The sequence below is a fragment of the Eumetopias jubatus genome, unplaced genomic scaffold (genome assembly GCF_037043125.1).
Source record: "Eumetopias jubatus isolate StellerSeaLion01/CBP00866 unplaced genomic scaffold, mEumJub1_p1.0 scaffold_10, whole genome shotgun sequence".
Lineage (NCBI taxonomy): Eukaryota > Metazoa > Chordata > Mammalia > Carnivora > Otariidae > Eumetopias > Eumetopias jubatus.
Genome location: NW_028274816.1, coordinates 82,602,735 through 82,622,554, shown reverse-complemented (window position 1 = coordinate 82,622,554; position 19,820 = coordinate 82,602,735). Strand labels below are relative to the sequence as shown.

Below are 19,820 nucleotides of genomic sequence, written 5' to 3'. Positions count from 1 at the left end.
TGCGGGACTCCATCCCAAGACCCTGGGATCATGACCTGAGCCGAAGGTAGACGCTTAACCGACTGAGCCACCCAGGCGCCCCCAGGTGCCCCCCCGGCACCCCCCTTCCCCTAATTTTATTTTTTTATTTATTTTTAAAGGTTTTACTTATTTATTTGATAGACACAGCGAGAGAGGGAACACAAGCAGACGGAGTGGCAGAGGGAGAAGCAGGCCCCATGAGCAGGGAGCCCGATGCGGGACTCGATCCCAGGACCCTGGGACCATGACCCGAGCCGAAGGCAGACGCCCAACGACTGAGCCACCCAGGCACCACCCCCCCACCCCCCCACCCCCAGTTTTGGAAGCTGACTTCCCCAAGTATGACAGGCTTTTTAGTAGCTTCCCAGAGAATTCTGCTTGGCGACTGGTCCCACGTGGCTCCCATAACTCTAGCTCTCGGGGAAGGGTCTGTCTGAAGATCAATCTTGACACTAGGACGTCCAAAGAAGATCAGCTCTTTCAGAAATGCTTCAGAAATAAACTTAGGCTCAGATTTATTTCTTAAGAGTTTTGGAACCTGCACTGTCTGTTTCCATTGTGTCGCAAACATGCTGAATGAGCAGACGGGATCCTGCTCCTTTGCTCTGTTTGATCCCGTGTCCCCCTTTGGTTCTCGTGTGCAGCCTCCAGGGGGGCTCCTGTTGCTGCTGCTTCGGGGATGGGGAGCAGTTCATCATCCTGCAATGAATTCAGTAGAAGGTAGATTATCTCCAGTGTTGTGTTAACTCCTGCTCAGCTCCCGCTGAGCTGTGGAAACCGTCACTCCTTTTCCTCCAGAATTTTAAAATACATTTTCTTCAATGCCATTTGCTTCCCCAGTAAAGATTAGCGGGTCTCTAATCTGTGGGAGCTGGTAAGTGCCGGATGAGAGGGGCTGAGGGTGGCAACGTTGCTCGCATAAACTATTTGATTTAGAGACTCAGTACAGTGTTTTATTTTTATTTTTTAAAGATTTTATTTTATTTATTTGAGACAGAGAGAGAGAGCACAAGAGGGGGTAGGGTCAGAGGGAGAAGCAGACTCCCTGCCGAGCAGGGAGCCCGATGCGGGGCTCGATCCTGGGACCCCGGGATCATGACCTGAGCCGAAGGCAGTCGCTTAACCAACCGAGCCACCCAGGCGCCCTCAGTACAGAGTTTTAAAAATCATTAGAAAACAAGCTGCCTGTGTGGGTTTAAAAAAAAAAAAAAAAATCAGCCAGCTATTTAGAGGTAGAATTGTGTGATTTTCTGATCTCTAACATCCCTGGGGAGCTATGTTCACCATCGAACCGTTTTGATAATGCTGAGCTGATAGCCTCCTGGGGAAATTAACAAGAGTTTCATTTAAGTCCCTATTTTTAAACTGCAGGTCATGGTTTATTAGTGGCTATGAAATCAGTTTGGTGGGCCACAATCTCCATTAAAAAAGAGAAAAAGATAGAAAATATCATTGTTTTCCCGGTAACACGAATGTTCTTTACTAATATTGTTTGAATGTGTATATTCACCTATGGTTGTATGTGTGTATACTAGGTCACCGTGCAAAATGCATTTCTTTTACTGGGAGTGGTTTTACAAGTCTGACAGCCTCTACTGTTTCCTGGGGACCTGGGCACACAGATCCTTAACTGTCCAACTTTGGGTCGTCCTCAGGGCTGCTGAGGTCACCCCTTTCTGTTTGCAGTCCCAAATCCCTGTTCTGCCATTTCCTGATGTCCCGCTAGGCTTTCCTGTGACCTGTCCCATTGCTAGAGAAGTTTCTGATACATGTATCTCAATTTCCTCCTCTCATTCAGAAATGGATTTTGACAATTTATTGCCATTTTACTTTAAATTAAAAGCCTATTCCCCCTGTTGACCACACGGTTTGCCCTTCAAAACTACAGAAGGACAAATTAGCCATAACCAAGTCCCCCTTCGTGGTGGAATGAATGAAATCTTTGAGAAATGTCACTCTTCGTCTCTGATAATGCCTTTGCCCTAAAGTCCACTTGGCGGGATAGTTTGTGTAGCTGTCCTTCGGTTAGTGTTTGCAAGAATGTATGTTTTTCATCCTTAATATATTTAAGCAGGTATTCTAATATGTATGTTTCTGAATATTGTATTTAACGTGTATCTCTTTTTAGCAGGACATAGCTGACTTTTTGTTTTAGATTTAGACTGAAAATTGCTGACTTTAATTGAAGTCATCTAGTCTTTTTTATAGTTAATGTAATAATTGGCATACTTGAGTTGAAATCTGTTTGCTTTCTTGTTTTCCCCCATTTCTTTTTTTCCATCTTGCTTTCTCCTCCTCCACTCCCCTCTTTTGAGTTGATTTAGCAATTTTACTCCTTTCTCCCCCTCTGTCAGCTTGTCAACTCTATGTTCTTTTCCTGCACATGAATGGCTACTCCAGAGCAGTGGCCGACTTGTGTTTTCTGTTATGGGCCAGATGGTACACGTGTCAGACTTTGCAAGCCACATAAATTCTCGGTCATGTATTCTTAGCATCAGCTTTAAAATCGTAAAGACCATTATTACCTCATGGGCCAGACCAAAAAACAAACAAAAAACACAGGCCGCTGGCTGGATTTGGCCCTCAGACCATAGTCTTGGCGACCCCCGGCTTATTAAACTCAAATCTAAATTAGTACTTTTACGACTTCCCAGGTGATATGAGGACCTGAGTACAAACGCCATTTACTCGTTTCCTGACTTGTGTGCAATTACTGTCACATATTTTCATTCTCCATATGTTATCTGCATAAATGCTACTAATATTCTGTAGTTAATACTCCCTGATGTTTACACCTTCCGTTGCCCTCCACTCTTTCCTGCGTCTCAATCTGAGAGCATTTCTCTTTACCTAAAGAACTCCCTTTAGTGCAGGTTTTCCAGTGAAAAATTCTGTTTTTATTGCTTGAAAATGCCATAATTTCCCCCCTTCATTTGATTTTTCATGTTAAAATCATCATTGTTGAACTGCAGCTTATATTCCGTACAGTTTGATGAGTTTTGGCAGATTTACACGCCCATAGAGCCACCTTCACTCAAAACATATCCCGGAATTTCTCTTGTACCTCGTCCCGATTAATCCTCCACCCTAGCCCCCAAGCCCAGGCAACCGCTGATCTGCTTTTCCTGATCATACTTTAGATTTGTCTTTTCTAGAGCTACATATGAATAGAAAATTATAATGGATTCTTTTGTGTCTAGCTCTTCCTTCTCAGTGCAGTGCCTTTGAGAGTTTCCCATGCTCAGTGTATGGTAATGCGCTCCCTTTAAGGGTAAGCAGCGCTCCATTGTATGTGTCACAGCCCTTCTGTCCATCCACCTGTTGTTGACAGACAGCCGACCTGCTGCAGATATTCATGTACTAGTCCTTGTGTGTAAGTAAGTACTCGTTTCCCCGGGGTAGGTACGTAGGGGTGGAATGGCCGGGCCATCTGGCAGGTGCGCATTAAACTTTATCAGAAATTTCTCAGCTGTTTTCCACAGTGATCTGCCAGTTTACATTCCTGCCAGTAATGCGTGATTGTGCCAGGCGCTCAACATTCGCATCAACACTGGTATTCCTAGTGGATGTGTAGTGCTGTATCCTGTTTTCGTTTTTGTTTTTTAAGATTTTATTTATTTGAGAGACAGCACGAGCAAGGGGGAGGGGCAGAGGCAGAGGGAGAAGCAGGCTTCCCGCGGAGCAGGGAGCCCGATGTGGGACTCGATCCCAGGACCCTGGGATCATGACCTGAGCTGAAGGCAGACGTTTTACTGACTGAGCCCCCCAGGCGCCCCTATCCTGTGGTTTTAATTTACATTTGCCTAATAACTAATATGCTGAGCAGCTTTTCATGTGCTGTTGACCATTAATTTATATTCCTTAATACAATGTACATTCATGTTTCTTGCCAGTGTTTTAATTGTGTTGTCTGTCTTTAAGAGCCCTTTATATATGTTGGACAAGTCATTGTCAGCTCTCTGTCTTGATCAGTCTGGCTTGAGTTTTCATTTACACAACAGTATTCTAAGAGCAGAAGCATTTCATTTTGATAAAATCTGATTTAATACTTTTTTTCTTTCACATTTTATATACTTTCTGTGTTGCACCTAAGAAGGCTTTGCCTACCCCAGGGTTGTGACAATTTTCTCCTATTTTTTTCTAAGATTATAGTTTTAACTTTTATGTGTAAGTTTATGGTCCATTTCTTTTTTTTTTTTTTTTAAGATTTTATTTATTTATTTGACAGAGACCCAGTGAGAGAGGGAACACAAGCAGGGGGAGAGGGAGAGGGAGAAGCAGGCTTCCCGCTGAGCAGGGAGCCCGACGCAGGGCTCGATCCCAGGTCCCCGGGACCGTGACCTGAGCCAAAGGCAGACGCCTAATGACTGAGCCACCCAGGTGCCCCTATGGTCCATTTCAATTTAATTTTTGCACGTGGTGTGCGGTGAGAGTCAAGGGTTACTTTTTCCATATGGGTGTCCGGTTGTTCCAGCACCGTTGTGGAAAGATTGTTCGCCCCATTGAAACAGTGCCTTGGACAGAAAGCATTTGACCGTAACTGGGGAGCTCTTTTGCCCTGTGCTGTTACATTGATCTTTATGCCAGTACCACACCATCTTGATTATTGTCACTTTATTGTAAATCTTTTCCTTTTCTTGGATTTTGGCAGTTTTATTTTGTTGTGTTTCTCTGGGCGTTCTTTGTATTTGTCCTGCTTTATGACTATAGCATTTCTTGAGCCTGAGTGCTATGGACTGAATTGTGATCCCCCAAAATTCCTGTGTTGAAACCCTAACTCCCAACATGATAGTATTTGGAGATGGGCCTGTGGGAGATGAAGTCATGATAGGATCAGTGCCCTGTGACAAGAGGAAGGGAAGACACGGCAGCGCTCTCTCCCCACCGTATTGAGGACACAGCATGAAGGCCACAGGCCATAAGCCGGGAAAAGGGTCCTCACCAGGACTGCCCATGCTGGCACCCTGATCGTGGACTTCCAGTCTCCAGAGCTGTGTGAGAATGAAATTTGGTTAAGCCAGGCGGTCTGGTATTTTGTTACTGCAGCCCACACAGACCGGGACACTGCGCCTCAACATCTTTCATCAGCTGCAGAAAATTCTCTTTGAAGATTACTTCTGTCCCATTCCCTCTGTTCTCCCCTTTTGGGACTCCAACAGGTTATTTTAGGTCTTTTCATTATATCTACTGTATGTACGTCCCAACGTTTCATCTCTTTATGTCTAATTCTGAGTATTTTTTCTGACCCATCTTTCATTCCTCTTTTCAGGGTTGTCTCATCTGCTCTTCTGCCCATGTATCGAGTGACTAATAGGATGTTTACATGTTCCCGAAGTTCTAGAGTTTCCAGGCTTTATGTTATAGTTTCTGGTTCTCTGCCAAGCCTTCCTTTGTCTTTTAATTTCTTGAACATACTAGGTAAACTTATTGTGTTGTCCATGTCTGATGTCACCGCTGTACAAATCCTTTGCCCATTTCCTTCCCTTAGCAGTTAGTTTTCTGGGTTTCAAGCATCAGCTTAGTTTCCCGGTATGTGCCTGGCTACTTCTGATTGAACACGGCAAACTGAAAGTGGAAAGTGTGCAGGGTTTGGATGCTTTGGGGCTGTGAGGTCTGGGTTACTTCCAGTTCATCCTTGGGGTCCCAGCTCAGCGCTCTACCCCTCTACGGCCCTCAACCCCGGTGTCTGCCCTCCAGCCCCATGGGCACTACACTCGGCTCAATGTCTTGCCCCCCCAACCCCGCCCCCCCGTCCTGCTTTGGGATCCCCAGACGCCTCGGAGAGAGCTAGCCCCAAATGCCAGTTGACGCCCTGGGCTTCCCTCTCTGGTCTTGGGCCCATGATTCCCCGCAGGCTTGCCAGCCTTCCTTTGCCTTCAGGAAGGCTGCTAGCCACACACATGCAGCCTCGCTAGTTCTCAGTGGGGGGACGTGAGTCACCTAACCTGCCGTTGCTACGCAGGGAACTCGTGACACCACCCAAACCTGAAGCGATGACTGGAGCCTCACACCCCAGGGTTTGCAGATGTGATTTGGGGCCTGGCTGACTCAGCTTTTCAGGCAGTGCCACAGGGGCCGTGTGGCCGGCTCTCCAAGTCCGTAGGGAGAGCTGCGGCTCTGCAGCCAGGCCTTCTGTGTTTACACAGTCATATGGTCCAGTCCCCAGCCGGGCTTTCTCCCTGTGGCCCATCTCCATCCTTTCCTTCCGCTGGCTCGGACCCCATCCTGCAGCGCAGGCAAAGGAAAGACTTCCCTTCTGGCTGTGAGACTGCAGACACTCAGACCAGTCCCAGAGATCACACTCGAAACCGCGGGTTTCATGCACATGAGTCACTTGAAGCCTGCGAATGGCTAGCACAAACGGCACTTGACAAAGAAATCGGATGATAGTTGAGTGTTGAATTGTACACAATTCTAAGTGAGGTGAGATTGGAAAAGAGTATTGTAGGTATGTGGTTGGATTTGGTTCAGGAGAAGGTCAGCGTGCGGAACATGCTCTCACAAAACATACTGTCCAGAGCAGTGGTTCCCAGCCTCACTCCGCGGGGCGTTCTGTGTCCGCACAGCTGTATTTTTATAATGCTTGCGGTTGTATATGTTGTACATTTCGTGGATATGTGTGACTTTGTTTTCCACCCAGCCCTCAGTGATTGAGGAAAGGCTTGCGCACAGGGCACACTCCGGGGGCTCCCCTCCCACAGCCCCTCAGGCCGGGAGCCGCGGCTTGGTGCGTGTGGCCCTTGTCCTGCCAGATATCTAGCCGCAGGGTACCGACCTGGTGTTCAGAACAAAACTGCTCGGTTCATGGCCCCATTTTCTTAGTCGTGGAGCGTTTCTACGCAACAGATCACTTGTAGGAAATGAACCAGCCCGAGGCTCTCTGCACCGTCGTTTTCATGAGACCGTTTCAAGTAGAAGTAGAGGTGCGTCCTGCTTTATTTGAACTGAATGTGAGAGGATGTGTATTTATAAGGTAATACGGTTTTAAACTCTCTTCCATTTTCAGGAAAACTCGCTGTAGTCTTTCTCTGACTAAAGAAAATGAAAGTTATTTTTCTTCATTATGCAAGTAGCGTGTTTTCAGCATAGATATATTATTAAATACAGGTAAGCAAAGAGAATTTAAATCATTTATAATCTCCACCATACTAAGATTATCACTGTTAGTGCTCTGGTGCATATTTGCCCTTCCAGGCCTTTTTTTCTAAGTGTTTTTGTGGGTATTTTTAACAAAAATGTAGCATCCCTTTACATAGTATTATTTCAGTTCATTCAGAATTACTTGATTTTGTGCATAAAGAGAGGATTGTCACCAGAATGTTTCCAGTGGTTCTTAAATGATAGAATTCGGGGTGATTTGTGTTATCTTCATATCACTTGAGTATTTTTAGTGAGTTTGTATCATTTTCTTGCAAACCATAGTTTTTCACTTAACATTTTATTTACACAGAGCTTGCGATCACTCAGGAGGGATTCATTTCTTCACTCATCAAATATGGATGGAGCACCTGTTGTACATTAGCGGCTGGTGCTGAGCATTGGGTGAGCACCGCTCTCCGACGGCTCCTGCCCTGTTGAGGACAGGCTGGGTGGCAGCTTCCGTGTCTGGCGGAGGCATCTGTGGAGTTCTGTGGGAGTCTCAGCAGCAACCCCCAGGCCTGGGGGGCCCCCCGGGATGCTGTCTGCGAGCAGGCCGACTAGAGGACTCTCGGTGCTCCCTAAGCCAGGAGAGCAGGAGGGTGGTCTGCACAGGTTTAGGGGCTCATGGACCATTTGAAAACAGCAAGTTTCACATGGCTGGAATGTGGTATATTTAGTGAAAGAGAAAGCTCAGGAGAAACAAAGTAGCCCGAGAAGGGTAAATACAAGCAAGACACAACATCTCCCCCATGCCCCTGTGCTGGTTGTTTGTGGGATACAGACACTACACACCTGTGGGGGACACAGGTTTGTGGGGGGGGTGGCAGGGGTAGGGGCAGGGAAGGAAGCCGGCTGTGGTGCAGACCAGCCCCACACTGATTGTGGACCACGGGTCACCCTGTGGAAGCACCACGGACTGGGGAGGACCACGCCATGGCTAGGAGACCCCATCCTGAAAGCTGCGATGGGCCCTGGGTGCACGATGCCACCCTCCTCCCTGCCCAGCAGCCAGGCCTTCTTGAGGGGTCTGGGCAGGGCAGCTCCATGTCAGCCACACAACCTGTAAGGACCTCAGAGAGCCGCCAGTGTAGGGACATTTTTTAAAGAGGGGGGTGCCCTGAATCACATTTGTGGGCTGTTGGTGTTATGCTTGCTGAGTGCTTAGCACTCTGCCCAACATTGTAAGGTGATCAGTTTGTATCAAGAAAATGTATTATCTAGATTGTGAATCGATGGTGAATTGGTAAAAGGAGCAAAGGTGAGTCACTGGTGGAATGCTGAAGAAAGTAAATGAAGATGCAGGGCATCGTTCAGTTCCAACTAAAAAGGGGCTCAACCAAGGCTGCCTTGGGCAAGAACATCTTTACGGACAGTGAAGGTAGAGCTTTGCTTGTAAAAACGGAGCTGGAACCAGCACAAGGAGGGCAGGGTGGCACTCCAGGTGGGACACAGAGCACCCTGAGCAGGTGGAAGCAGGCAGGGTTCTGTCAAGCTACGAGGTGATGGACCTGCCCAGAGGGATGGGGGAGAAGCAACTGGGAACCAGTTTCCAAGTTTAATGTGTCAAGTTGGGCAGTGATCGGTGGTTTGAAGCCAAGTGGGAACGTTCTACTTGACTCCACTGCCAGTGCTTTTGCCCTCGCAGAGGCTGTCTTGGGGGGGCATGGGCAACAGGAGGCCAGGGAGCGGCCAGCCCCACTCACTCAGCCCACGGAGCTCTGCTTTCCTTTGTTCCGCGTGAGATCTGTGGCAGTAGGGGCAGCTGCTCCGTCATGGAGAACACTGCAGTAGCAAAGAGAACCCATGGGGTCTTGACCACAGGTACGCTAAGGGCCATTACCCCGCAGAGTGTGAACCTGAGCAGACGAGCCTGGGTCCAGAAAGCCGCTCGGCAGCGCAAGGCAGATGGAAGCCAGAAACGTGAGCCACCCTAGGCTGGGGGTTGGAGAGCAGATGAGCTGTGTCTCTGAGAGAATTTGTGTGGCCCCTGAAGTCAGAACAGGATGCAGGGAGCGACAGGGGTAGTAATGGTGGCGAGCTGTGAAGACAGGTGAGCAGAGGATAGGGAAGGAGGCAGATGAACAGACGCCGAGGCCGGGACAGACTGCCCGTAATGACTGGTGGGTTTTCTGGGGTATGGATTTTTATGTTATCTCATTTTCCTCTGGACAACAGAAGGACCCTGCAGGTGTTTCGCAGAGACAGCTAGGAGTGGAGGCCGAGAGACTGGGAAGGACAGAATGAACGAGGAGGTGCCACAGTGCAGGTGGCGTACTCACCCGCTCAGCAGGATGGTGCGGATTTGTGCACTTTCTTAGTCCTTGGGGGCCGTCAGGGCAGCATGAGAACACGGCCGGCACCACCTCCACCAGGTCCAGGGTCTGGGGTGGCCAGGAGACGATGTCCAGGTTGGGGCTGGCCACGTCCGAGGCTGAGGGACACGTGTCTGGTGCGGGGACGATGGTACTGATTGCAGAGCTGGCGGAGGGTAGGAAGACAGCTGTCAGGGAGGAAGAACATGGTCCAAGAGGAGGGGCGTAGTCCGACATTCCAGAGCTGGCCTGGTACTTCCAGGCCTCCTCAGAATTGGGGTGTGTATACCGAAGTGCAGTCACCATATACCAGGCTGGGGGCTGGAGTCTGCTGCTGATGACCTGGGTGTGCAAACCCCGGAGCATCATTTCTGGCAAGAATCGGAAAGCTGTAAGTGAGCCCAGGTGTTGGGGGACGTGCAGTGGCTGGTGTCAGCAGAGACGCAGGGTTGGAGCGAGGGGCGTGCATTCTTCAGGGATGGAGCTGCTGGCTGCTGTGTCTCCTTCTGAAGTGTGGCCCATCTTATTTCAGTCCCTGTTTTGCACGTGAGGTCCAGTACCATGGTCCCCGCACCAGATACGGGTCCCTCCCGTGACCCGGAGCAGGGAAACCGATGCTAGAAGTTTCCCGGACACAGCACCGCTGGGACTAGAGGCTGGCTTTTCTCATCTCCCAGTTGAGTGATCTGTTCGTAAACTACAGCTTTTATGCTTTTCTCACAAACGTTAGTCCTTGATTAACACTGTGGATTTAAATTTTAAAAGAACCACCTTGATTATTAATGCAACTCTTTGGGGGTTTGAAGGAACTCTGTAATGAAATGTGGTCTTGGGTTTTGACATTCTTTACTACGCTCTGATATGGAAAGGAAAACAGAAATGAAAAGTTTCTGAAGTGATTTAATTCTCAGTGACATGACAAGTGAGGGAAGTTGACTCAGCCCCACTCTGCCATCCCCAGTAGGCACACCCGTCTTCTGCATGGAGAAGATGCTTCTTGGACTCATGGGTGGATGGGTCAGTTTGAAAAATCCCTAGGTCGGTCTGAGATCCGTCTGCAGGCAGCTTTGCCTCTGGTTTCACGATGAGCTTGGTGAAAAGAGATCAGTGGGATCCAGGTGATGGTAGTGGGAGCCTACTTTTGTACTCATCTGCTGGTGATTGTCAGAAGCTGCAGATTTTTTTTAAATACCTAAATACACATTGACCCTAGTCTGACAAGGATTGGCCTCTGTTCGTCCCAGTGGCTTGGCCGCCCGCCCACCAAGCTCAGTGCTGCTGGGAATGCATCGTTCCTTTACCCAAGGGATCGGACCCCGAGGAATCAGCTTGAGCCACCTCATCTCGATTCAAGATGTACTGGCTCATGTCAGTGATGCACTTGGTCCGGGCTTGGAAATAGACCTTGGTCAGACTCATCCAAGAGCGCAGTCCTGTCACCCACCAGCTGCCCACTCCCCTGGCGTGAGCACCAGGGGCTCGGGGCGGGGAGGCGAGGGAATGGGGGTTTGGCTTGCTCCCTCTTGCTCCGGTGGGGTGCATGCCGTGCAGCAGGTATGACTGCGTGGGCACATGAGACAGGAAGAGCCTCCCCACGGTCATATCTCGAGGCTTTGTCTTCTGTCTCCTTTCCTGCACGGCCTGTGTGGTGATGACTCTACGGTATTTGTCTTGCTTCCTTACTTAATGTTATGAAGTACACATTTTCCCATATTGTTGAAATATTCATAAGCTACACTCTGCTAGCTTCTAGTAATTTCATGTGGTTGTTTTATAATTTACTTACTCATTTTTCTCATTTTGGTAACATTGCTAGTTTCTGACTTTTCACCCCTGTAAATAAAACACTGCATGCCTTGTGTCCCCATTCCTTGTGTCCAGTTTAGGGTTGATTTCTGGAAGCAGACTTGCTGAGGTGCCCCTCAGAAGTCTGTCCTTTCCAGACAGGTGGTGCTGGCTCCACGCCCAGAGCCTTGTCCGGGGGCTGCTGCATCCCTGACTTGTGCTGTCCAGTGGTCGGGTTGGGTTTTTTCTTCTCATGTGCTGACTTGTCGTCCAAAGGGGGGGTGGTGAAGGCAAGCAATGCTTCCCTTAGGCCACCTTGCTGGAAGGCCTGTTGTGCAACATGGCCCAGCCTCTGGTGGATGCACCTCTGGGGTTTTAGTCCAGTGAAGATGCTGCACCCAGGATGGCATGTGAGTCCAAAATCTGAAATCTAGTTCTGAATAGGTTTGTTTTTGATGTTGAACAGATTAATGTTTGTGTAGTCAAGAACTTGGCCGGCACAGAGGCAAGGCCTGTACCGTTCCTGACAGGAGCATCATTGTTTGCGGTGGGGGCTGGCCACATGCAGTCATCTCAGGATGGGGGCCCACACCACTAGAGAGGGCAACAGATGACTTCAGCTGGGGGCTTGAGTGTGGTGTCCATCTGCCTCGAGGCAGATCCAGCTCGTGGTCAGCCAGGCGGCCAGCCAGGGCTCCGAGGTGGACACCAAGGCCCCAGCCCCCCACCCTGCCCCCCCGGTTGGCAGAGCACCATGCATGTTGTCACATGTGGATGCTGGGAGGGGACATGAAAGCCCCACCTTTGGTACTTTTCCTGGACTCTGCCCCGTGCATCCCTCTCTGGACTGGCTCAAATGTCTCTCTGTATTTCTCTCTAATAAACCATAACCACAAGTGTAACAGCTTTCACTGAGCTCTGAGAGTCCTTCGTGGTTTTGGGAACCCGTGGAAGTTGGTGTCAGAGTTGGGGACATGCCCTCCACCTCGCAGTTTGGTGAACTCTGAATACATTAACAGAGAGAACCCGTGATGCGACATCATAGATCACCGTTTTCTGAAGTGCTTGCTCCTTGCACACTTCAGCTGATGTGTGTCTGCTGGTCCTAGACAGCAGGGCCCCAGCCTCAGAATGCAGCCCTTCAGGTGCGCCGCACTCTGTCCCCGAACAACCCCGTGGGGAGGGCAGGCGGTGCCTTCAGTAAGAGCTAAAGGTGCAGTGTTAACTGCTGAATGTTGCTGCTGGTGAGCTTGTGAATAACCTTATTTAAAAAGGTTTCGGTGCATGTGTTCCTTCCCAGATGCAGGACCCAAGCCATGAGCTAATCTGTCTGGGCTCCATGCCCACCCTCTGGCCCTCACAAAGCCCCCTCCTCCCCATCATCCCCTAGTGCCATGTTCCTTCTGGGGCAGCGACCCAGGTGTCTGCGCTGGGACTTGTGGGCTAAGAAGGAGGACGCCGGCCAGATGTCTTCCAGCACTGTTTGGTTGGATTTCATCAATATTTTCTCTCAGGAGGTGTGCCCCGCGCTCGCCTCGCTGCTGCTTGTTGAGGGGTGGGGTGTTTGCTGGTCTGTGCTTTGCTGCCCACAGATCCTTGCCTTCCTACTCTAGGACCGAGGGCAGTCCACCTGGCCACCTGGCATGTGCTCTCCTTTTGCAAAAGCGTGGGATGGAGAAAGGAACAGCCCTGCAGGATGAGAAAGGGAGACAGTCCTGCTGTCCTTGTGCCAAGTGTTTGCCTGGAGACCTTGACTTCTCTTAAGTTGTGGGAATCCTTAGAGATGCCCTACACACAGAGCCAGTAAAAACTGCTACTGGGGCCCTTGGGTGGCTCAGCCAGTTGAGTGTCCGACTCTTGGTTTCAGCTCAGGTCATGATCTCAGGGTCCTGGGATCGAGCCCCATGTCTGCTTGAGATTCTTTCTCTCTCTCTTCCCCACCCCCGCCCCTCCCCTCTCTCTCTGAAATAAATAAAATCTAATTTAAAAAAAACATTCTCTCCCTCTGCCCCCGCTCACACTCTCTCCCTAAATAAACCCTACTTTCTAAGTCAGCCATGCCAGGGCCAGTAGCTTAACTGTGTTTGCAACAGTCTTTCAGTTTAAACAAACTGGAGTCTTCCTGTTGACATACAATTTTTTTTTTATTTGGGAAATTTTTTTCAAGACTTCGGATTATTTGAACAATAATGCTGTTTTCAAATATTTTGGTGATCCCTCTTCTTTTTGTGTGTGTCCCTATCACTAAGCCTACCTGAGGAAATAAGTATTTTTTTTATTCCTGAAGGAAAAGGCATTTAGTGGAAGGAAGGAGCACACGTGTCGCCATCATATGAGGAAGCTCATGCCGCTCAGCGGTGCCTGTTACGGAGGCAGGCCGCTTGAGCCTCATTCGTGCAAAGACGGTGCCATAAAATGGGCTACTATGCTGGAAATTATTAATCTGTTAACTCTTATAAAGAGCAGGAATCACACTTTAGTCTCTGAGCCAAATTACTGTGAACATTTTCCTTTTGGGAGAAGAAAACAAGAGTTTCCTGTCAGATCTAATTGAATGTGTTACACGCAGGGCCGAGGCCCTGCACGGCCAGCACGAGCACACCTCTGGGCTCTGCCTGACTTGGTCTCCCTCTGGTGTGGACTCGGCCCACTCCCTCACCTCCTCAAGTGCGGCCCGTGCTGCAGTGTTACCTTCTCAGCGAGGCCGTCTCACCTCCGCCCGTTGCACGCACCCTGGACCCCGCCCCTCCTGCCGCACTCTGTGGCCTTTGTCTCTGTGCTCTTACGGCTGCGCTTGGTTACTGGCTTCTTGTGTGCCCTCCCCAGCCGACTGTGAGCCCCACCCACTACACCCCAGCACTAGAACAGCACTTGGCCCTAGAGTAGGTGCTCAGAGATTTGATGAGTGAACGGAAGGTAAGTTGACCTCAGAGGACGAGCTCTCCTTCCACAGCAGTCCAGTTGAAAGTGCACTTCTGCAGCCTGGAGCCACAGGGCCAGGCGGGATGTGGAATGGAAGAATGGCCCGGGTTCCTCTGTAGCAGATGCTAGGGGCTGCCCTTTAGGCCCTTCCACAGCCCATCTCTTGTACGCAAAATCCACAAGAGTGGTGTGTGAAGCCACAGGGTCTATTCCATACATTGGGGGCACCCGAGGGGAGGGAGGTGAGGATGGAGACTGCGCTCTAAGAGGCGATGCTGTTCTCCCAGCGGCAAGCCTCCCCTGCCTCCGCTCCGAGCTTTGTGTCTCCCCTGCCTCTTTTCTTTCCACCGTCTCCTCTCTCCACCGTGTACAGTAGGCGGGACTCTCTGGAGAGTCACTAATGAAAGCACACCGTGTCTCCTAGGATTCCCGGCCGGCTGAATGACCGGAGGACCCCTCTGGGAGAACTGAATTGGATCTTCACGGCAATCACAGACACCATCGCGTGGAATGTGCTCCCTCGGGGTGAGGCTGCCCGGGCCGGGCAGGGGCAAGGGAGGGCTGCTGCCTTGCAGTTGGGAGATGCTGGCCCTTGGAATGAGGGAGGCGAAACGGAAGCAGGGAGCTTTTGTCAGTGAGGAAAGCTGAGGGGGCAGGAGGAGGAGGCAAGGGCCTCCGGAGGTTTCCGTGAGTCACCACGGGTCAGGCACCACGAACAGTGTGGACACGAAGCCCCACCTGAGCTTTCACTCAGACATTAGTGTATTCTTTTCTAGGTGGACTCAGGACTCACTTTTCTTCATAAAAATTGGCACAACGATCCAGATTTTTTTTAAACCAGATTTTTTCTTAAAACCAGCTATTATAAGACTTGTATTTTTTTCATTAATGACTGGCTGGGGTTTGGTGTTTGTACTTAATGCATGTGAATGTGTGTGTATTGCCAATGGGAAAAGTGCCTATTAGGCCAACGTGCTTGTAAAAAATTCTGATGGAGGTAAATTTGTGTATTTGGCTTTAAACGCTAGACATGAGTCACTGAAGATACCTTTTTCTGTTTTATCTGCCCTCAGATCTCTTCCAAAAGCTCTTCAGACAGGACCTCTTGGTGGCTAGTCTGTTTCGAAATTTTCTCCTGGCAGAAAGGATCATGAGGTCCTATAACTGCACCCCCGTCAGCAGCCCACGCCTGCCCCCCACTTACATGCACGCAATGTGGTAAGTGTCGCGGCCGGGCCGTACCCGACAATGTAACATTCTCTGAATGGCTTGGTTTCTGTCTATCTCTGTGGTAGGACAAGTTTAATGGAATTACGTGAAGCAAAATAGGAAGACTTGCCACCAACTTGGAGACCCAAGTGGTGTTAAGAAGTAGGTAACGTCCTCCCTAAAGCTTTCTGCAAATGGGAAACGTGTCTCCTTCGGGGCACAGGTGCCTTGGAGGGTCTTTGAAGATGGAGCAGGACCAGCACGCCCAGATGTAACCGATCCTGTAACTCGGGGCAGGAGAGGCTCATACGTGAGCTTCTAACCCTGCAGGGACCAGTGCTGAGAGGAGAAACTGCCGGTGGGGTTATGAAGAATGTCACATTTCTCCACCTGATTAAGACTGTTGGATCCGTGACCAACTGTCCTTATGTCACAGAAGCACACACACGTGCACCCACCGCACACACACGTGCACCCACGCACACACACGTGCACCCACGCACACACATGTGCACACACCGCACACGGGTGAGGTCTTCATGACCATTGATCATAGTTCCCCCCCAAATGGGACTGTTGCTGCTTATGCTACTAGTAAGAGTAGTAACAAGGGTACTACTGTGAATTGTCTTTAATTCATATATTGTATCGGAAGGCATTGGTTTCTTCCTGTTTCCTTGTTTTTGTACCACAAGCAGTTTGGGGCAGTACGAAAACGGGGTGATAGCGGAGGAGAAGTGAGTCTGAGTTGTGTCCGTCCATGGGAGAAACCCTAATGCAGATATTTAAAAACAGCACATCACTCATGGTGTATTTTCATGGCCAGGCTTATTTCCGCTGGTGATTTTTTTTTTTTTTTAATATGTGCATGACCGCTTTCCCCCGACACTGAAAACCCAGAGAACTAAGGACAGGTTTGTGGACTCACTGCCCTCTGCCACTGAAGGGAAATCAGGAAGGAATATTCTTCTCTGTGAGGTAAATTGGGGCGTGCTGTGCTGGGCCGAGTAGCGGACTATACACAGAGAGTTGGAACATGCATCATCCACACCCACTTCCAGAGTTTACAGAGTAAAGCAGCGCGGCCGTTGGAGGCACAGGCCAGGGCAGAATCGCTGCGCGGCAAGGAGGTCGCGTGCGCACAGCATGGCGGAGCGCGGTTCTGCCCCCGCTGCTCCACGAGCCGGAGTTGGGAGGGTGTCTGAAGCACTTCCTGGTACGTAGAGTGAATCATTAGAGTAAAGACTGATGTTTCTGGAAGATTGGGTCCTCAGAACAGCCTTCTGTCTTAGGAAAAGTGATGTCTTAAATCCTGCCTCTTTCTTCTGAACCAGGTTTTTATAAAACATTTATTATTAAAAGGGAAGAAAAGGGGAAAAAAAACCACATGGGGTCAGTGCCACGTGTGGTCTTGGGAGCGAAACTGGGGAAGCTATAGGAAACGGGCACCACACCAGCTGCTCAGTGACACACCCTCCAGGCCGCAGGGCCGCACAGACCGAGCGGGTTCCTCGCGAGATGGAGACGTGAGTGGGCGCAAGGCACCGACTGTCAGAGGCAAGTGGCCTGCGTCCTCCCGTCCCCTTCTACCTGAGCCCAAGCACGGCTCCCCCGAGAGTGTGCTCCTGTTAGCGCACGCTTCTCTGGCTGTAGAAACACCTCCTGTAGGATAAGCCCAGTGGCATGGAGTAAAAACCCCGTCGTACCAGAGAAGATGGCAAAGACCAGGACCAGAGCAGCGAGCAGACAACACAGACGGGGCCGGAGTGGGGGCAGCCAGGGAAGGAGGCCGGTGCCAGCCTCCACTCATCCTCCCCGACGCCCTTCCCCAGGATTGGCCTCTTAGCATGTTTCTGAACTCGGAAGCTTGTGTAAGAACTGCTTAAGGTCCAGAATTTAGATGTGACAGCAGCATCTCGTGATCCCGCCATCACCGTTAAGGATACCTTTTCTTGCTGGCACCAAAGCCTGGGAATGTGGCCCTTTCTCCTGCGAAGTTAGCTCCTGTGAATCTCATAGAGCGTGTGTATTTATGTGTTGTGCACAGAAATGTGAAGGATACCACGATCCACAGAGGCCCGGGTGAAGGTGGGGAGAGCCTTGCAGTACTCTGAGGCACATGGAATGGCTAGCAGCCATCTGTGGACACCCGCCTGTCCCCCTCTCCCGCTCTGGCCTCCCTGAGCACTTCAGGCCCCTGTGCGGCTAGAACGTACCCTGAAGCCTGGGGTCCTGAAGCTCACTCAGCCTTCACGGTCCCCCATCGTGCAGAGCGCCGTCTCGCCTACTGCCCTCCCGCTCCCCGTCAGGTGGATTCCAGCTGTGGCAGGTGGGACTCGTACCAGAGCTGGCGCTTGGCACCAGGTGCTGTTGGGGAGTGCTCCCAGACCAGACCTGGCACGGGAGGCAGCAGGGTTGGGCGGAGAGCAAAGTCAACCAGCAGCACGGTCTCGGCAGCCCCGCTGAGCCGACCCTTGACCCTGTGATACTCTGAGGGTGGGGTGACCCTTAAGAACAGTTCTCGTCATCCTGAGAGGACCAGGCCACTGTGCTGGGCTCCTGCTATCGTATGGGTCCTTTCTGAGAGGTGGAAGCGTGAAGTGGAAGTGGGTCTCCTCGAGGCCTCCAACTTCCTGTCTCCTGTCCAGCCTGTTTCCTTAAAGCACATATTCTTTCCTCATCCAGAAAAATGAGCCTCTTTCCAGTTGGTTCTATGGCGCTTGTCACTACAACCTATGAGGTCTGTCACAGGGACCGCAGGACGGTCCAGCTCCCACCAGCTACTGGGAGTGATTTTTGTTCACATGAGCATGTCCTTAGAAGCCAGATTGGGACAGTGCCATCTCAGTGCTCCCAAGCTGAGGACAGACGCCGCCCTGCCGCCTTGTGATCGTCCCATGGAAGGAGTCCCTCCAGCGGGAAAAGTGGGAGGGGATGGAGATAGACCTCCTCTCCTGCCCTCCCTCCTCCTTGCTCTCCAGCCTGTGTTGCTGTGCATTATGCTCTTTCTATAACGTAGCTCGATAGACATTTTTGGAGGAAAGATTGAAGGTAAAAGCAAGCCAGGGAGAAGCGTAAGCACTCCTTGGTGGCTGCCAACGGTGGGCCTGGCTGTCTCCAGCAGCTCTGGGCCCCAGTATGGAGGACCCTGTGGACCGGCTGCGGCTGGTGGGTTTGGTTTTCCCTTCATGGCCAAGGGAACTTAGGTGCTTTGGATTTTTTTTTTTCTCTTTGAACCTGAGCCTTAAGTATATATCTTATGTGCCATTCTGGTGTTTCACGTGAAAGGAAGAAGCCATTTTGTCAGCTTTCCACCTGGTGGGAAGGGACAGGTGAGGCATCCGTGGCTCCCACTGAACTCGGGCTTAGCACAGGAAGGGTGACTGAACGCCAGAGCCCCTGTGCCAAAATGAAAGGGAACACAGAAACCAGCCGACAAACTAAATGCATGTTATGAGAAAGCCTGCTGGCTGTTTCTCCAATGGATGCATTCTTCTATTTAGAAATAGAAATCCTGCAGTCTGAAGAAGAGTCACGGAGTATATTCATTACCTGTTGCTGAACAGCCACATTCCTGCCCGCTCTGTGGCTTAAAGCACACATGGTTATGATGTTTCTGTGGGGCGGGGGGCTGGTCTGCTGGGGGTCTCACCAGGCTGCAAGGACCCACAGTCCCTGCCACCTGGGGTCCCCTGTGTGCCTCGAGCCTCCTCAACCAGCAAGGGCACGGCGGTCTTACACGCTGTGGCATGGCATTGGGAATAGCATCCCCTTTGCTGAATTCTGTTGGAAGTCAGTCCCAGGTCCGTCCGAGGGGCGCCCAGGAGGTAGCCATCCTGGCGGCCACCGTCAGAGTCTGCAGCATGAGCAGCATCTTACTGCAGGCAGACAGCTGGAGAGTCAGTGGGAATTGTGCACAGAAGGCAGGGTGTGGGCGAGTGACAAGATGGTGTGCCGTGGTCTTTACTGAGGCAGAGACACAGACAAGTCACAGCAGAAGATCAAAAGGTGCTGAGTATAAAAATAGTCACACCAGTGACGTCCTATGGGTCGTATGTTGTAAATGCTTTCCATGTACTAAGTCATGCCCCTCGCGACAGACATGTTATTGCCAACAGCCCCATTTTGCAGGTGAGCACATGAGACACAGGGAGGTGAGCAAGTAGCCACACGGCGGGGCCTGGCCACGACTGACAGGCAGTGCAGGCCCAGATGGCTGTGCGTGGACTCATCGGTACATATGTGTACATGCATGCAGGCTTCTAGATGTGTGACAGAGGACATGGGTAGACACCGGGTAGTCACAGTATCTCCATCATCTGTCAGGAAGCTGTCGTGGTGGTGGAGTGGCCCTGTGCCCTGCTGGGTGAGGCAGGCCGGCTGGATTCCACCAGAAGGGCCTTGCTGCCCAAATCCCTTCTGTAGTTCATG

General features: G+C 50.7%; 1 protein-coding gene across 4 annotated transcripts in view; it reads left to right on the top strand.

Annotated features, from left to right (window-relative positions):
* The window catches only part of RPTOR (regulatory associated protein of MTOR complex 1), a 339,381-nt gene that overhangs the window by 211,200 nt on the left and 108,361 nt on the right, over window positions 1–19,820 (top strand). For all 4 annotated transcript variants that reach the window (XM_028112364.2, XM_028112363.2, XM_088028098.1 and 1 more), the window contains 2 exons: window positions 14,605–14,705; window positions 15,254–15,398. In XM_028112364.2, the coding sequence (XP_027968165.1) occupies window positions 14,605–14,705; window positions 15,254–15,398 (246 nt within the window). The remainder of the gene's footprint in view (window positions 1–14,604; window positions 14,706–15,253; window positions 15,399–19,820) is intronic.